Source organism: Oncorhynchus masou, chromosome 20, assembly GCF_036934945.1.
Source record: "Oncorhynchus masou masou isolate Uvic2021 chromosome 20, UVic_Omas_1.1, whole genome shotgun sequence".
NCBI classification, from domain to species: Eukaryota; Metazoa; Chordata; class Actinopteri; order Salmoniformes; family Salmonidae; genus Oncorhynchus; species Oncorhynchus masou.
Genome location: NC_088231.1, coordinates 10,171,785 through 10,188,920, shown reverse-complemented (window position 1 = coordinate 10,188,920; position 17,136 = coordinate 10,171,785). Strand labels below are relative to the sequence as shown.

The 17,136-nt window shown below is 41.5% G+C and overlaps 1 protein-coding gene across 2 annotated transcripts; it reads right to left on the bottom strand.

Moving 5' to 3' along the window:
- Positions 1-10,175: 10,175 nt before the first annotated feature.
- On the bottom strand, positions 10,176-15,226 carry LOC135506923 (gastrula zinc finger protein XlCGF53.1-like). Of its 2 annotated transcripts, none has more exons than XM_064926352.1 (3): positions 14,797-15,226; positions 12,742-12,872; positions 10,176-12,542 (listed from the first exon to the last, which is right to left on the bottom strand). In XM_064926352.1, the coding sequence occupies exons 1-3, from the start codon at positions 15,041-15,043 to the stop codon at positions 11,307-11,309; spliced, it is 1,614 nt and encodes a 537-aa protein (XP_064782424.1). In that variant the 5' UTR covers positions 15,044-15,226; the 3' UTR covers positions 10,176-11,306. The 2 variants fall into 2 exon arrangements, with proteins under 2 accessions (XP_064782424.1, XP_064782425.1); XM_064926353.1 differs by having other exon boundaries at positions 13,263-14,878.
- Between the last annotated feature and the right edge of the window lie 1,910 nt (positions 15,227-17,136).

Here is a 17,136-nt window from a genome sequence, read left to right as displayed (position 1 = left end):
TTTACTATTCTTAGGTAGCGGAATGACTTTAGCTTCCCTCCAGGCCTGAAGGCACGCACTTTCTAGTAGGTTTCAATTGAAGATATGGCAAAGATGAGTGATAATATTGTCCGCTTTTATCCTCAGTCATTTTCCATCCAAGTTGTCAGACCTGGGTGGCTTGTCATTGTTGATAGACAACAATAATAATATTTTCACCTCTTCCACACTCACTTTACAGAATTCAAAATTACAATGGTTGTCCTTCATAATTTGGTCATATATACTTTGATGTGTAGTGTCAGCATTTGTTGCTGGCATGTCATGCTTAAGTTTGCTAATCTTGCCAATGGAAAAAAATAATTAAATTAGTTTGCAATATCAGTGAGTTTTGTGGTGAATGAGCCATCTGATTTAATGAATGATGGAGCTGAGTATGCCTTTTTGCCGAAACTTAATTTAAGGTGGTCCAAAGCTTTTTTACTATCATTCTTTGTCATTTATCTTTGTTTCATAGTGTAGTGCAATGCAATATGTATGTTCAATATGAAAATCCTACTGCATTGAAACTGATAGGCCAGACTTTGGCTGCAAAATGAACAGTGATGCTCGTCGCGTTGTAAACTCAATGGATTTGGAAAGTAGAAGTGCTCCTGAGTAGAATGGACCCCACCTTTTAGGTGGTACAGGCAATTAACATAATAACTATCTAGTAATCATTACCTTTAATGCTGTTAACAATAATGTCAATGCTATGACATTATTCATGCAATTATGGCGATTCACTTTTTTCCTTTTTTGATATTATTAAAGACAATTCTAAGTCTGCTAACATTTTCTCATAAAATGTTACGAATTTCAACCATTATTATAATTTTTTAGCCATCTTCATTGCAGGACTTTTATTTTGAAGGGAAATTGCCGAGGTCACAGCCTTTTTCTTGCATGTTCTTACTGGCAGAATGGAGGTGAGAGAAAGGATTTTATAGGCGTAGACCTTGCAAGCTTGTCGTCCTAAAAACCACAGATGATTTAGCATTTTCTACCTCTTCTTCGTTAGGAGATCCTTTACATTTTGTTCAATGAGATAATATCAGTCAGTTATCATGACCTTTATGAATTATGAAGCCTTTATGTGGTTGTTTTGATTATATAAATGCTTCCAAATTCACAAAGTATGGTTAGCTGATGAATATTGTCTCATAGAACAAATCGTATAAATTCTCCTGAAACTGTGTTTACCACAGACTTTATTTTCGGTGATATTATCAACAACAAAAAAATCATTAATTTCCCCATAGGCTTTGGCCAAAGAGCCATGGCGGAGTTAGCCTCCGTTAGTGCATACAAAAAGACGCCATTACTATTGCGCTCAATTGGTTGGCGTCACAGCTCAAAGTGTGGCTCAATGAAAAGGGTATGCGGGCTGTTCTTTGAAAAATTGTACTGTTTATTACATTACACATAAAACATTTCACGATCAGTAATCTTTCAGAGCAGACTTGTTTATAACAATTTCCGTAATAATAGGGCTTGCTAATAAATCCTTAGTTGAGGTTATGCTCAGGTAAAACAATTTGGCTAATCTATACTTACATATTTCCAAGTCCTATCCTTCAAGATCAAGGGGTATACCATTTATTGGAATGGCTGGAATTTTGATAGACTTTGGTTTTTAAATGTAAAGATACTATTTCATAGTATTTATTATATGTAGCATAAAGCGATAGGTTAGAAGAAGCCTACATAACCAACCCATAAAGTAAAAGGTAACTATATATGGCCAGCTATGTAAACTTTAACATTGATTTATCCTGCAATTGGTAGCATACATTTTTGGTCTTCTTCTAATGCCTCTTAAGGGGAAAGTCATTTAAAAGTAACTGAATATAATTCGATTACACTACTGAGTTTGGGTAATCAAAAAGTTAGTTACCTGTCAAATTGTAATCAATAATGTAACGGATTAAATTTAGAAAGTAACCTACCCAACCCCGTAACGGCACAATTTTTGTAAAAAAAAAAATTTGAAAATGCGATGGAAACCTATTTAACTTGTATTTTCATTCAGTACATGGGAATTGGAACTGTAAAAGTTATTTTTATATGTGAACTACATCGTCACACACAGCCTTTTATCCTCAAAAAGTCAGTTTGATCGAAACACGTCACTGGTGAGAAAATGCATACTGTTTTATGCAGATGTTAGAATATTCACATTAAAATCTGTTGCAAATTGGATGGAAACCTAGCTACTGACCTAAAAAGAAAGGGTGGCTAGATCCTATCAGTGGTAAGGACAGAAACCTATAGGTTTCATATAAAAAATACAACATGATTTTAATTTGCTGACAGATTTGATCACCCTTTTTATTTTTTTACATAAAGGAACAGATGAAGTCAGGTTGTCTGTCAAAACATTGGTTATTAAATTATTGCATCTGAGGCTCTCCTTTTCAGCTAGCCAGCACCTCACCTAAATAGGTGTGCATTTCACCTCCAGACCACCTGATTATGTAAAATAATAATACAAAAATAGGAACATTATGTTGTTATGAATAGAACACAGACAAAACCAAACTCAGAGGGGGAAATGTAGTGTTACACTTTAATGCCAGCACCTCAAACAACAAGTCATGTGAGCATACCCAGATGTTCAACTGAAGGACTTAGTAATCCAAAAACTCTTACTGTACCCCAAGACACTAAACATGATAACCATAATATGTCAGATAAAGAATAATTCTCATATCCCTGGTGTACATCTCAAGCCACACTGCTACGATTTCTCCCCATTGTGGACACTCCTATGTCTGTTAAGGCTACTCAGGAAGGAGAAGCTCTTCACTTGAAGGGCCTTGGTGAGAACGGTCTGGTGCCTCTTCACATAGTTTGCCTCAGTAAAGCAGTTCCCAAACGTGGGGCAGGCGTACAGCTTGTCAGCGTCCATCCTAATGCTCAGCCCCTCACGTTGTGACACAATGACACTAGAGCAGGGGATCTTAAACCTTTTTCAGCTTGGGACCCAAATTAGAAATTCTGTGTTGTCCTGGGACCCAAGCTTAGGAAAATATGCAACTATACATAAATATTGGCACATTTCATTGCCTTTATGCCTAACAACATGCAATATATACATAAACAATGAAATACCCATAAATATCTTTTCATGTTTATTTTTCCCCATTACATACCTGTCTAGGTTGGAACTGTTGCTGTTAAATACAATAAATGATTGAACTGGAATAAAAGGATTGATCACATCACACAGATGTATAACAAAACACACACACACAGGCTTTTTGAACGTGCAACCCTAAGTAACAGTACAGATAAAATGTCAGGCCTACTGTACATCTTACTGTAGAAATTATTGTTGATAGAACGTCTAGGTTGGAACAGTCGCTGTTTAAAATACTTATTTTTCTATTTTGAACTGGAATAAACTGATTGATCACATCACACAGATGTAGACCAGAAAACACCTACATACACACAGTCCTAATGAGAGGTGTGTGGCTGGTTGAAGTTTTCAACAAGTAGGTCTATTCTGGGCTCAGTTTTTCACAGTGCAACACTGAGGTCATGCTCAGCATTGACAAGGTTTCTGGACTTGAGAACCCTGACTTGTATAGGCATGTGGTGCCAAACTGGATCAGAACATCTACTGCTTTCTCAGTCAGGCAGGAGACCGCTTAATGCTGCAGATGATCAACCCAGAACTGTGTGAGTGTTTGCCTCAAAAAGCATCTTGCTTCAATGAATTATTACTTGTATTTTAACAGCAACAGTTCCAATCTAGACTTGTTTAACAATAATGTCTACAGTAAAATGTACTGTATGCCTGATGATTTTTAATCTTCATCTGTACTGTTTCTTATGGTTGCACGCTCAGTAGTTAGTTAGCTTGCTTTGGCTAACGTTAACTATTAAATGTAAACTCACTCACTTTTGTGCATCACCTTGGTCCGTACAATTGACCTTATTGTAGCGGCCCAAAAACGTAATACTTCCAGATCAACTGTAATGTCAATACCATTGTAAAGCACAATTTCTACCCTTTCCTACAGAATCAATTATATGACCCCCACGCTGCCCGTTTCTGCATAATTCAAGAAGACAATGAGCCCCGTCAGGTCTTTTTATAAATGGCGGGTGGGGAAGCGAAATTAATGCGTGATAGTGAGAAGGAGAGATGTGGGAAAACTGCTTTTTTTTTTACTCGATCTGTCCAACTGATCGCCTCTAAAATGTAAATAAAACACTATAAAGGACTTTATATAATGTGTCATTACATACCTATTTGAAAGTTTGTGTCGAATTTGAATCAGGTTTTTAGCGCAGTGCTAAAGTGATCTTAGAAGTTAACAGCGGCTTTGAGTCATGATCGCTTGCTGTGATGATGCAAAAAATGACTAGGTATCCCCCTTACCCCCGTCACTGTCCAATTCTTGTTTTAAAATGACGAGAGAAGTGCTACGACACCTGGTGGAGAGAGATTGTAAGACAGAAATAGTTGCTTTATGCGTGCTGTACGTTACGACACGTCACAATGTAACGAAGGGTGTTTTTCAACTTCTCTCCAATACTATAGAGCCATTACCATGTCGATCAACGCTTGAAAAGAAATTCACACCCCGATTTTGAAGTCAACACAGTCCCATTAGCCTCGTTTGAATGTTGTGGTTGCGCACATTTCTACGGAGTGGGGTGAGTTTACGTTACCTTTGTAACGTTACAAGACCAGAGGATTTTTTTGAAAGAGAAACTCACATCTACTATGAGAGATAGTACTCCCTTATTTATGCATACATTAAATGACAACAATGCCTTGCTAGTTGACTTACTTTTCCACTTTCGAAGCACTGTTTCCTGAAGCATTCTGCCCTGTTCTGAAAGAACTCCCTGGGTTTACCGTCATGTTGTGCCTGGATGTTTGGTCAGTACGTGTCATTCTATTAATTTGTTCGTTTTGAGACTCATTACTATGCACTTCCCCACACAAAACATATTGTGGGCACTCCTCGTTATTCCTCAAAGTTTGTATGAAAGAGACAAAAAGTCATTACTGTATTTGCGTTTCATGACGATTGAGCTCAGTCATAACTTGTGAGTTCTAGCATGAGTCCATTTCATGACAGCGGTGAGTGATGGCGACTGGGAATAACAAGTCAGTGGCTTGAACGACAGCGCTGCAGCGTGTGGGTTGCGGATGGATCTTCAACAAAACTGCAGAAAAAAGATTAGTAAACTGCGAAGCACACGGGCATCTCCCTCTACCTCTCATACTCGCGCAGCTGCCAAACTGAGAGATCGCTGCTAAGTAGAGTGCAGTTGCACTTGGCCAAATAAACTCCAGTAGTTAATTAAATAATTATACATTTATGTTGCGACCCCTACTTTAAGAAATTGAAGCAAGTCTTTCAGCTCCCTCCTTGACCTCTAGCTATTGTTTGGGTGTTGTTGGGATTGTGTGCTGTGTTATAGGCTAGGTACCTCTTGTGGTGAACACCCACCCTTGCCTTTATTGGTGGGGTAACCATGGAGGTAACTGAGGCAGGCCTTTTTATTTTGCCTTTATTTAACTAGGAACAAAGAACAAATTCTTATTTTAAATGTTGGCCTAGGAACAGTGGGTTAACTGCATTATTCAGGGGCAGAATGACAGATTTTTACCTTGTCAGCTTGGGGATTTGATCTTGCAACCTTTTGGATACTAGTCCAACACTCTAACCACTAGGCTACCTGCTGCCTAGACCTTCTATGAAACCATTTCCTAGGCATTTAAACAGGAGAACAGCAAGATGACAGCAATCTGTAGTTCATTGGGAGAGGACATCAGTTCTGTATGTGAATCCATGATAACAACGGCAGAGAAATCATATCTCGAAGGACAATCAAGATAATATGCTCAACACCCAGTCCATCCTACATTCTAAGCTAGATGCCCTCAATCTCACACAAATTATCAAGGAACCTTCCAGGTACAACCCTAAATCCGTAAACATGGGCACCCTCACAGAGATCATCCTGACCAACCTGCTCTCTAAATACACCTCTGCTATCTTCAACCAGGATCTCAGTGATGACTGCCTGCGTCCATAATTGGTCCGCGGTCAAACGACCACCCCTCATCACTGTCAAACGCTCCCTAAAACACTTCAGCGAGCAGGCCTTTCTAATCGACCTGGCCCGAGTATCCTGGAAGGATATTGAGCTCATCCCGTCAGTAGAGGGTGTCTGGTTGCTCTTTAAAAAAGTGTTTTCCTCATCATCTTCAATAAGCATGCCCCATTCAAAAAAATGGAGAACTAAGAACAGATATAGCCCTTGGTTCACTCCAGACTTGACTGCCTTTGACCAGCACAAAAACATCCTGTGATGTACTGCATTAGCATTGAATAGCCCCCGTGATATGCAACTATTCAGGGAAGTTAGGAACCAATATACACAGGCAGTTAGGAAAGCAAAGGCTAGCTTTTTCAAACAGAAATTTGCATCCTGTAGAAGGATGTAACTCCAAAAAGTTCTGGGACACTAAAGTCCATGGAGAATAAGAGCACCTCCCAGCTTCCCACTGCACTGAGGCTAGGAAACACTGTCACCACCGATAAATCTACGATAATTGAGAATTTCAAGAAGCATTTTTCTACGGCTGGCCATGCTTTCCACCTAGCTACCCCTACCGCGGCCAACAGCTCTGCACCCCCCACAGCAACTTGCCCAAGCCTCCCCTACTTCTCCTTCACCCAAATCCAGATAGCTGATGTTCTGAAAGAGATGCAAAATCTGGACCTTTACAAATCAGCTGGGCTAGACGTCCTGGACCCTATCTTTCTAAAATGATCCGCCACAATTGTTTCAACCCCTATTACTAGCCTCTTCAACCTCTCTTTCGTATCGTCTAAGATCCCCAAAAATTGGTAAGCTGCCGTCGTCATCCCCCTTTTCAAAGGGGGAGACACTCTAGACCCAAACTGTTATAGACCTATATCCATCCTGCCCTGCCTTTCTTAAATCTTTGAAAGCCAAGTCAATAAACAGATCACCAACCATTTTGAATCCTACCATACCTTCTCCACTATGCAATCTGGTTTCCGAGCTGGTCATGGGTGCACCTCAGCCACTCTCAAGGTCCTAAAAGATATCATAACTGCCATTGATAAAAGTCTGTACTGTGCAGCCATATTCATCGACCTGGCCAAGGCTTTCGACTCTGTCAATCAACACATTCTTATCGGCAGACTCAATAGCCTTGGTTTCGCAAATGACTGCCTCGCCTGGTTCACCAACTACTTCTCTGATAGAGTTCAGTGTGTCAAATCGGAGGGCCTGTTGTCCGGACCTATGGCAGTCTATGGGGGTGCCACAGGGTTCAATTCTCAGGCTGACTCTTTTCTCTGTACACATTAATGATGTCGCTCTTGCTGCTGGTGATTCTCTGATCCACCTCTACGCAGGCGACACCATTCTGTATACATCTGGCCCTTCTTTGGACACTGTGTTAACAACCCTCCAGACGAGCTTCAATGCCACAACTCTCCTTCCGTGGCCCCAAATTGCTCTTAAATACAAGTCAAACTAAATGCATGCTCTTCAACCGATCGCTGCCTGCACCTGCCCGCCCGTCCAACATCACTACTCTGGACGGTTCTGACTAGGAATACGTGGACAACTACAAATATATAGGTGTCTGGTTAGACTGTAAACTCTCCTTCCAGACTCACATCAAACATCTCCAATCCAAAGTTAAATCTAGAATTGGCTTCCTATTTCGCAAACAAACATCCTTCACTCATGCTGCCAAACATACCCTTGTAAAACTGACCATCCTACCGATCCTCGACTTTGGCGATGTAATTTACAAAATAGCCTCCAATACCCTACTCAGTTTATCACAATACCCTACTGAGTCTATATGGATGAAGTCTATCACAGTGCCATCTGTTTTGTCACCAAGCCCCATATACTACCCACCACTGCGACCTGTACGCTCTTGTTGGCTGGCCCTCGCTTCATACTCGTCGCCAAACCCACTGGCTCCACGTCATCTACAAGACCCTGCTAGGTAAAGTCCCCCCTTATCTCAGCTTGCTGGTCACCATAGCATCACCCACCTGTAGCATGCGCTCCAGCAGGTATATCTCTCTGGTCACCCTCAAAACCAATTCTTCCTTTGGCCGCCTCTCTTTCCAGTTCTCTGCTGCAAATGACTGGAACGAGCTACAAAAACCTCAAACTGGAAACACTTATCTCCCTCACTAGCTTTAAGCACCAGCTGTCAGAGCAGCTCACAGATTACTGCACCTGTACATAGCCCATCTATAATTTAGCCCAAACAACTACCTCTCCCCCTACTGTATTTATTTATTTTGCTAATTTGCACCCCATTATTTCTCTCTACTTTTCACATTCTTCCACTGCAAATCTACCATTCCAGTGTTTCACTTGCTATATTGTATTTACTTCGCCACCATGGCCTTTTTTTGCACTTACCTCCCTTATCTCACCTCATTTGCTCACATTGTATATAGACTTATTTTTCTACTGTATTATTGACTGTATGTTTGTTTTACTCCATGTATAACTCTGTGTTGTATGTGTCGAACTGCTTTGCTTTATCTTGGCCAGGTCGCAATTGTAAATGAGAACTTGTTCTCAACTTGCCTACCTGGTTAAATAAAGGTGAAAAAAATAAAAAAACTACAAATCTGCATTCATATTCTGATGCATCCTGTCTTGAAAAAAAAATAAGTACTGAATGGAGGTAATGAAATAGGCATTTGTGAACATCATTATAGCTTACACATTACAAACACAATACATAACAGACCTTTTCGGCGTTTTACAGTATATGCCTTATACACCGAGTGTAGAAACATTTAAGAACTAGGCTTGGGAGGTAAACCGTGTATACTGGGGTATTTGGAAACAGCCACAGAATGGTTTACCAATACCGTATTAACTATTTCTTTGCAGTTTTTAAATACATTTTTATATTTGTAGCTACTTAAACCTCTATGGGATCGGTGTCCCTAAACCGGGACAGTTGTTGCTCAATATATATATATATCTTTTTTACCTTTATTTAACCAGGCGAGTCAGTTAAGAACAAATTCTTATTTTCAATGACGGCCTAGGAACAGTGGGTTAACTGCCTGTTCAGGGGCAGAATGACAGATTTGTTTGAACTTGCAATCTTCTGGTTACTAGTCCAACAATCTAACCACTAGGCTACCCTGCCGCCCCATATGCGATAATGTGACTAGAAAACATTGTATACAACAGCCAACTTTACGGGACTTGTCTTATATGGGCAAGCTTAAATTATTGTTAATCTTACTGCAGTGTCCAATTTACAGTAGCTATTACAGAAATACACAACAAAACACATCACGGCAACTGGTTTGATACATTCAACTCGAAAGTAAAAAAAAAAATGTACTTACATTCAGTAAACTTGATCTGATTTGTCATCTTGAGGGTTCCAGAGATAAAGTGTAGTGTAGTTTTGTTAGAAAAAAATACATGTTTATATTCAGATGTAGAAACTGTGTTCTACAGTTTGACCTCACTGCTGTCTCTGGCTTCACCCCCCAGTCTGAAGCTTTTGCACACACTGCTGCCATCTTGTGGACAACATCTAAATTACACAGAATCCTCACTCAACTCTTGCATTCCCGAAAATATGATGGAACATGTTTTTGTTTGTTTGTATGATCTTTTACCAGATCTAATGTGTTATATTCTCCTACATTAACTTCACATTTCCTCAAACGTCAAAGTGTTTCTTTTTAAATGGTATCAAGAATATGCATATCCTTGCTTCAGGTCCTGAACAGGCAGTTAGATTTGGGTATCTCATTTTAGGCGAAAATTTAAAAATGGGTCTGATCCTATTAAGCATGTACCTGCAGTCAACTTGTGCAATACGTTAGGAGATAAAGCATATGGAGTTCTTCATTAGACATAATTTTATGAAGCTTACCGCAGTTCCCCAAAACAGTTGGTTTGCAAATAGCACAACGGGAGAAAGCGGGAGCAGGTGAGTCCAGCTGTGTAGACAGGGGTCGCGTTTTATATTGAAAGTCAGTGTTTTTTGGCTTCAATAGAGTGATCAGGGATGTGCAACTATAGTTTTCCTTCACAATAAATACATTAGTGAAACACATTCAGGAGAAAATAGCTTCATTTTCATCAGATGACAACAGAAGTGCAAAGCTATTTGACTGGCAGCCACACAAATAAATTAACTTAGAATGAAAAAGCAAGGTTTTTTTTTTTTTTGCAAAAGTGATACATGGCCATAGTTTAATGTTTATCACAGAAAGAATGTAGCCAGCGACATTTCCTAATGTTTTGCTTAAAGCCAATTTTGCATTTGACAGATATTACAAAAAGCATTTTAGATCTGCGTTTACAAAAATGCAGCAAGATATTTCCTGCGTGAAAAACACAATTTGCCTAAGCTTAACTTGCTAGTTATCTAAGTAAATGGCTGAATTAATAAAGGTGACGAGCATCTTTCTCTTCTCCACTCTCTTCCTTGTCATCTTCAGAACCATTTTGGGAAACCGGGCCCTGGCATTTACAAAATTACACTGATTGGCTCATGAGGGCGCTATAGCAATCAACTGAAGTTCTAAAGTTTGAACAAGCATCTCTCCTGTCTAGACATGTTTACTGTTGCTGTGAAGCCCATCATGGTGGATATACACTGTGTACAAAACATTAGTGTACTTTCCATGACGGACTGACCAGGTGAAATCAGGTGAAAGCTAAGATCCCTTATTGATGTCACTTGTTAAATCTACTTAAAAATCAGTGTAGAAAAAGGGGAGGAGACAGGTTAAAGAACGATTTTTAAGCCTCGAGACAACTGAGACATGGATTGTGTATGTGTGCCATTTAGAGGGTCAATGGGCAAGACAAAACAATGTTAAGTGCCTATGAACGGGGTATGGTAGTAGGTGCAAGGCACACCGTGTGTCAAAAACTGCAACGTTGCTGGGTTTTTCTCGCTCAACAATTTACATGTGTATCAAGAATGGTCCAACACCCAAAGGACATCCAGCCAACTTCACACAGCTGTGGTAAGCAAGTCAACATTGGCCAGCATGCGGTGGAACGCTTTCGACACCTCAATATTAGGAAGGTGTTCCACACAATGTCTGGATGCAATATTTTACCCAGGAATATTCAACATTGAAATCTGTTACTCTCGTTATTCTAAATGCATATGTGGATATATTCTGCTTACAAGAATGAAAATGTATATTTGTCTTTAAATCAGGGTTTGATCTATCGAGTGGAATGGTTACTTTATGTTATTGAGTGGAATGGTTTATCTGCTGGTGCATCCTGAGGTAGCTCCTCTCTGAGGACCTCTTCCCACAGTGCGTACTGGCAAACGGCCTCTCTCCCATGTGGACCCTCTGGTGCCTCTTCAGGTCACCAGTCTGGGTGAAACGCATGTGACACTGGCTACAGCTGAAGGGTTTCTCCCCTGTGTGGACGCGCTGGTGTCTCTTTAGGTCACCAGCCTGGGCGAAGCGCATGTGACACTGGCTACAGCTAAAGGGTTTCTCCCCTGTGTGGACCATATGGTGCCTCTTCAGGTTGCCAGCCTTGGCGAAGTGCATGTGACACTGGGTACAGCTGAAGGATTTCTCCCCTGTATGGACCCTCTGGTGGATCTCCACCTTCTGGGGGCAGCTGAAGCCTTTGTTACAGAACATGCAGAGGAACCGTTCCTCTTTACTATTGTCTGATGTTGCTTCCCCTTCCTGAGCCTGCGCTCTAGCCCTGTCGTTTGAGTTCAATTCCTGATCGAAAAGGATGTGGCCGTGTGAATCGAAAGGTGCCATCGATGTGGACACTGTGTGTAAAGGGGAGTGGGTCGCAACATTTCGATTTGTCTGTAAGCTTTCCCTGTAGTCTAAGAAGTCACTGGTGTTGCCCTGCGAGTGATCTTCTCCTAAGTGAAGTCTGCATTCCATGTCAGAGGAAGGGTCACCCTCCACTTTCACAGTGACCTCATCTACGACCAGATCATCCCCTTTCTTATCTAGGCACCCTTCAGAGTATACACTACTACTGTACCGGTTCCAGTCCCCTCTCATTGGATTAGTCTGTGTATCCAAAACCAATGGCATGTCACCAGGTATCATCTCTGTCTCCGTAACATATGAACAGGACGGGTCATTCTGAGTCTGTAACATGTCACATGAGTCCTGAAGGGGCAGAACCGTCCTCAGGCTCATGTTACCATAAAGTAAATACTCTGAGCGAGCAGGAGGAGAGTCGAGTTGTCCCAGCCGCGTTAAAGTCTCGGTGTCAGTCTCTGACTTGAGGACGGCGTTCGGCGTTCCACTGACCTCCGTGATTCTGCATCGGGTCCTGAGCTGCACTGGGAGGGTGGTGGGGTTCTCCATGGCTACAGGGGGCGCGCCAGCTGCTCCAGTAGGAATGTCTCTGCTGTGCCGTGGGTCCTCCTCTCCTCCAGAACTCTCAAGCTTGACCAGAGACAATCCTCCAGGACCTGCAGCCTCCGTATCTGCAGACTGACACAAGAAGAAAGAAGGTTATTACCGGTACATGAGTTTAATTGGATAACAATGTAGTAAGGAAGTCTCATAAGCTCCTCTGGCAGATAAATGAGGATGTTACATGTAAAGAAGTGAATAGCTGAGCGGAGCCTTTCTGAAATAAACTGGCCACATTTGATGTACTGTAATTTTGATGTAATACTGTTACACTAACCTCTATCATGATAACGTGCTGGATTGAGGTTCTACTCCCCTCATCAACAGTGATTGGTTGGTCATCGCTCCATGTATTGTGTCCCGCTGGCTTCACAAAGCTCCTGTGGCCTCCAGTGAGATTTCCTTCACCTGAGAGTGATTGGGGGAAAAGAGGTGGTTAGGTTAGCTACTATCAATGCTATATTGTACACAATTGATACTGCCTAGATTTGGCAAGGATGTAAGGTAACATGCATTGTAAAATTAATGCATTCTTTATAAGGTAGCAAACCAATTTTTTTAAATCATATTACTCCAGTGCTAGCCTCTCTACACTGGCTTCCTGTTAAGGCAAACCTACAAAGCATTACATGGGCTTGCTCCTCCCTATCTTTCTGATTTGGTCCTGCCGTACATACCTACACGTACGCTACGGTCACAAGACGCAGGCCTCCTTACTGTCCCTAGAATTTCTAAGCTAACAGCTGGAAGCAGGGCTTTCTCCTATAGAGCTCCATTTTCATGGAATGGTCTGCCTACCCATGTGAGAGACGCAGACTCTGTCTCAACCTTTAAGTCTTTATTGAAGACTCGCCTCTTCAGTAGGTCCCATGATTGAGTGTCGTCTGTCCCAGGAGTGTGAAGGTGAACGGAAAGGAACTGGAGGAACGAACCACTCTTGCTGTCTCTGCCTGGCGGGTTCCCCTCTCTCCACTGGGATTCTCTGCCTCTAACCCTATTACAGGGGCTGAGTCACTGGCTTACTGGTGCTCTTCCATGCCGTCCCTAGGAGGGGTGTGTCACTTGAGTGGGTTGAGTCACTGTTGTCCTCCTGTACGGGTTGGCACCCACCCTTGGCGGAGATCTTTGTTGGCTATACTCGGCCTTGTCTCAGGATGGTAAGTTGGTGGTTGAAGATATCCCTCTAGTGGTGTGGGGGCTGTGCTTTGGCAAAGTGGGTGGGGTTATATCCTCCCTGTTACATCCTGCCTGTTTGGCCCTGTCCGGGGGGGTCTTATCCGGTGTCCTGTGTAAATTTCAGTATGCTCTCTCTAAATCTCTCTCTCTTCCTTTCTTTCTCAGAGGACATGAGCCCTAGGACCATGTCTCAGGACTACCCGGCCTGATGACTCCTTGCTGTCCCCTGTCCACCTGGCCGTGCTGCTGCTCCAGTTTCAACTGTTCTGCCTGCGGCTATGGAATCCTGACCTGTTCACCGCATGTGCTACCTGTCCCAAACCTGCTGTTTTCAACTCTCTAGGGACAGCAGGAGCGGTAGAGATACTCTGGATGATCGGCTATGAAAAGCCAACTGACATTTACTCCTGATGTGCTGACCTGTTCCACCCTCGACAAACACTGTGATTATTATTATTTGACCATGCTGGTCATCTATGAACATTTGAACATCGTGGCCATGTTCTGTTATAATCGCCACCCGGCACAGCCAGAGGAGGACTGGCCACCCCTCATAGCCTGGTTCCTCTGGGTTTCTTCATAGGTTCTGGCCTTTCTAGGGAGTTTTTCCTAGCCACTGTACTTCTACACCTGCATTTCTTGCCATTTGGGGTTTTAGGCTGGGTTTCTGTACACCACTTTGTGACATTAGCTGATGTAAGAAGGGCTTTATAAACATTTGATTGATAGCGTTAGATACTATCTACATTTACGAAAAACGTAGCCTAACGTAACATGGCTACCGGTAGGTAACATTCAAAGACACAGCTCACAATATATATATTTTTTTAACTCCAAATCCTTGCTGTCATCTCTGCAGACCATGACTAACGTCCGATAACCCAAATGACGTATTGAGTGGCACCTTTTCGAAAACCCCGCATCTCCTTATAAGGTTCCTTTCTAAATGTCCACTCCTTTCGAAAACCACCACCTTTCCTGAGAGATGCACTGCACCGAGATATTGATTTACATATAGGTAGGTGGCAGCACGGAGACTCAAAGGGGTGACCTCTCTGAGCGATGATGTCGCAGCTGGACCGCTCACACACAACTGAACACATGTGCAGGAGGCGACAAGCATATATTTACAGCCTTGGCCTTCCGCTAAATGTACCTCTTGCCATTCCTCTGTATCGGTCGAGGATCTTGACACTACTGGGACGACTGGCGAGGACGCGCTCCCGTGCCATCTTCAGTTCCAGAAGCTGTAGTTTCCTCCGCAATGTCCTGTTTTCTTTCTGGCTTTGAGTTATTTCCAAACGAAACACTGCATAGTCGTCGTCTACGAGTTTACAGACCTCTGCCACGGCTGCATTCGCTAGCACCTCCATGATGGAGGCTATTTGAGTGTGAAAAACCATACAGTTATCTAACGTTAGTATCTAGCTAGCGTTACCTAAATAACATATATTGAAAACTTATTGTCTCCAATGCGAATTAAATACTACATGTGGTAAGTGTGATATTGTGCAGTTAAATTAGTCATATTGAGTTCCAGGGTGTTAATAAATCCCCAAACAACAACGCTAACCTGGAAACTGTTCTTGATCACTGTTTACTTTTTGTGTGTGGTTTTCCGGCAGACTAGACGCTGTGTTACTGCCTTTCACAGGTCGGAGTGTGAATCGCACATTTTGTTAAAAAAAAAAATAAGCTATTGGCTGACTTTCATTTATTTTTTATGCCGGTTTGATCGCGGCAGTAATAGTAATAATAGTAATGTCTGCAGTTTTCGGTTTGGCTATTTGTTTCAAGTGTATTAGTCTATAAATCTGTTTGCCAAAATTCGTCATACATACAATAATTATTCATTTCGGTTGCCTATCCTGACGAATGATGTCAATTAGCCTATCAGAAGCTTCTAAAGCCATGACATAATTTTATTGAATTTTCCAAGCTGTTTAAAAGTCATAGTCAACTTAGTGTATGTAAACTTCTGAACCACTGGAATTGTGATAGAGTGAATTATAAGTGAAATAATCTGTCTGTAAACAATTGTTGGGAAAATTACTTGTGTCATGCACAAAGTAGATGTCCTAACCGACTTGCCAAAAGAATAGTTTGTTAACAAGAAATTTGTGGAGTGGTTGAAAAACAAATTTTAATGACTCCAACCTAAGTATGTAAACTTCCGACTTCAACTGTATATACACACACACGGACATGTACATGATGAACTCGTGCACATTGTAAATATGAAAATAGAATACAGTATTTCAGAAAGTGACCTACCACGTTTGCCATCTCCACCTATCTGTAAGCATGACCAATGGCATAGCACCTTATTGATTTGTGAATTCAACCAACCAATAGGAATACCTAAACATCAAATACATATTTCTGCCATGTCATGTGGAAACATAACTAACCCCGTTACACAGGCCACTCGGTAACATTCAATGTCTTCTTAGTAAGCAACTCCAGTGTTTTAGGTTATTATCCTGCTGAAAGGTATATTCATCTCCCAGTGTCTGGTGGAAAGCAGACAACCAGGTTTTCCACTCAGAGTTTGCCTGTGCTTAACTCCCCAGTCCTTACAATTATAAGCATACCTATAACATGATACAGCGACCACTTTACTTGAAAATATTGTGTGGTACTCAGTAATGTGTTCTATTGGATTTGCCCCAAACATAACACTTTGTATTCAGGACAAAAAGTTAATTGCTTTGTCACTTTTTATTTTAGTATTACTTTATTGCTTGTTGCAAACAGGATGCATGTTTTGGAATATTTTTATTCTGTACATACTTCTTTCTTTTCACACTGTCAATTAGGTTAGTATTGTGGAGTAACTACAATGTTTTCTCCCATCACAACCATTAAACACTAACTGTTTTAAAGTCACAATTAGCCTCATGGGGAAATCCGTGAGCTGTTTCCTTCCTCTCCGGCAACTGAGTTAGAAAGGATGCCTGTATCTTTGTAGTGACTGGGTGTATTGATACACCATCCAAAGTGTAATTAATAACTTGACCATGCACAAAAAGATATTCAATGTCTGCTTTTCTTTCCCATCTACCAATAGGTGCCCTTCTTTGCAAGACATTTGAAAACCTCACTAGTCTTTGTGGTTGAATCTGTGTTTGAAATTCACTGCTCGACTGAGGGACCTTACAGATAATTGTAGGTGTGGGATACCGAGGTAAGGTAGTCATTCACACTACATACGCATACCGACAACACACACACACACACACACACCACATGTGGCTGCCACTCTGTTCTTTATTCTTAATCTTATCTAGTCTGATGCCTAGTCACTTTACCCTGCCTTTATGTACATATCTCAAATAAAATAAAATTGTTTTGGTTACATGTGCTGAATACAAGTGTAGACTTCACAGTGAAATGTTTACGTATGAGCCCTTTTCCCAGCAATGCAAAGTTAAAAATACATATACAGTGGGGCAAAAAAGTGTTTAGTCAGCCACCAATTGTGCAAGTTCTCCCA

What these genes read in the sequence shown, in the direction of transcription:
- LOC135506923 (XM_064926352.1), bottom strand. Translation starts at nt 15,043, where the DNA reads ATGGTTTTTCACACTCAAATAGCCTCCATCATGGAGGTGCTAGCGAAT. An exon ending in ATACAGAGGAATGGCAAGAG is followed by an intron (nt 12,873 to 14,796) that starts GTACATTTAGCG and finishes AATCACTCTCAG; the next exon opens with GTGAAGGAAATCTCACTGGA. An exon ending in AGCACGTTATCATGATAGAG is followed by an intron (nt 12,543 to 12,741) that starts GTTAGTGTAACA and finishes TTCTTGTGTCAG; the next exon opens with TCTGCAGATACGGAGGCTGC.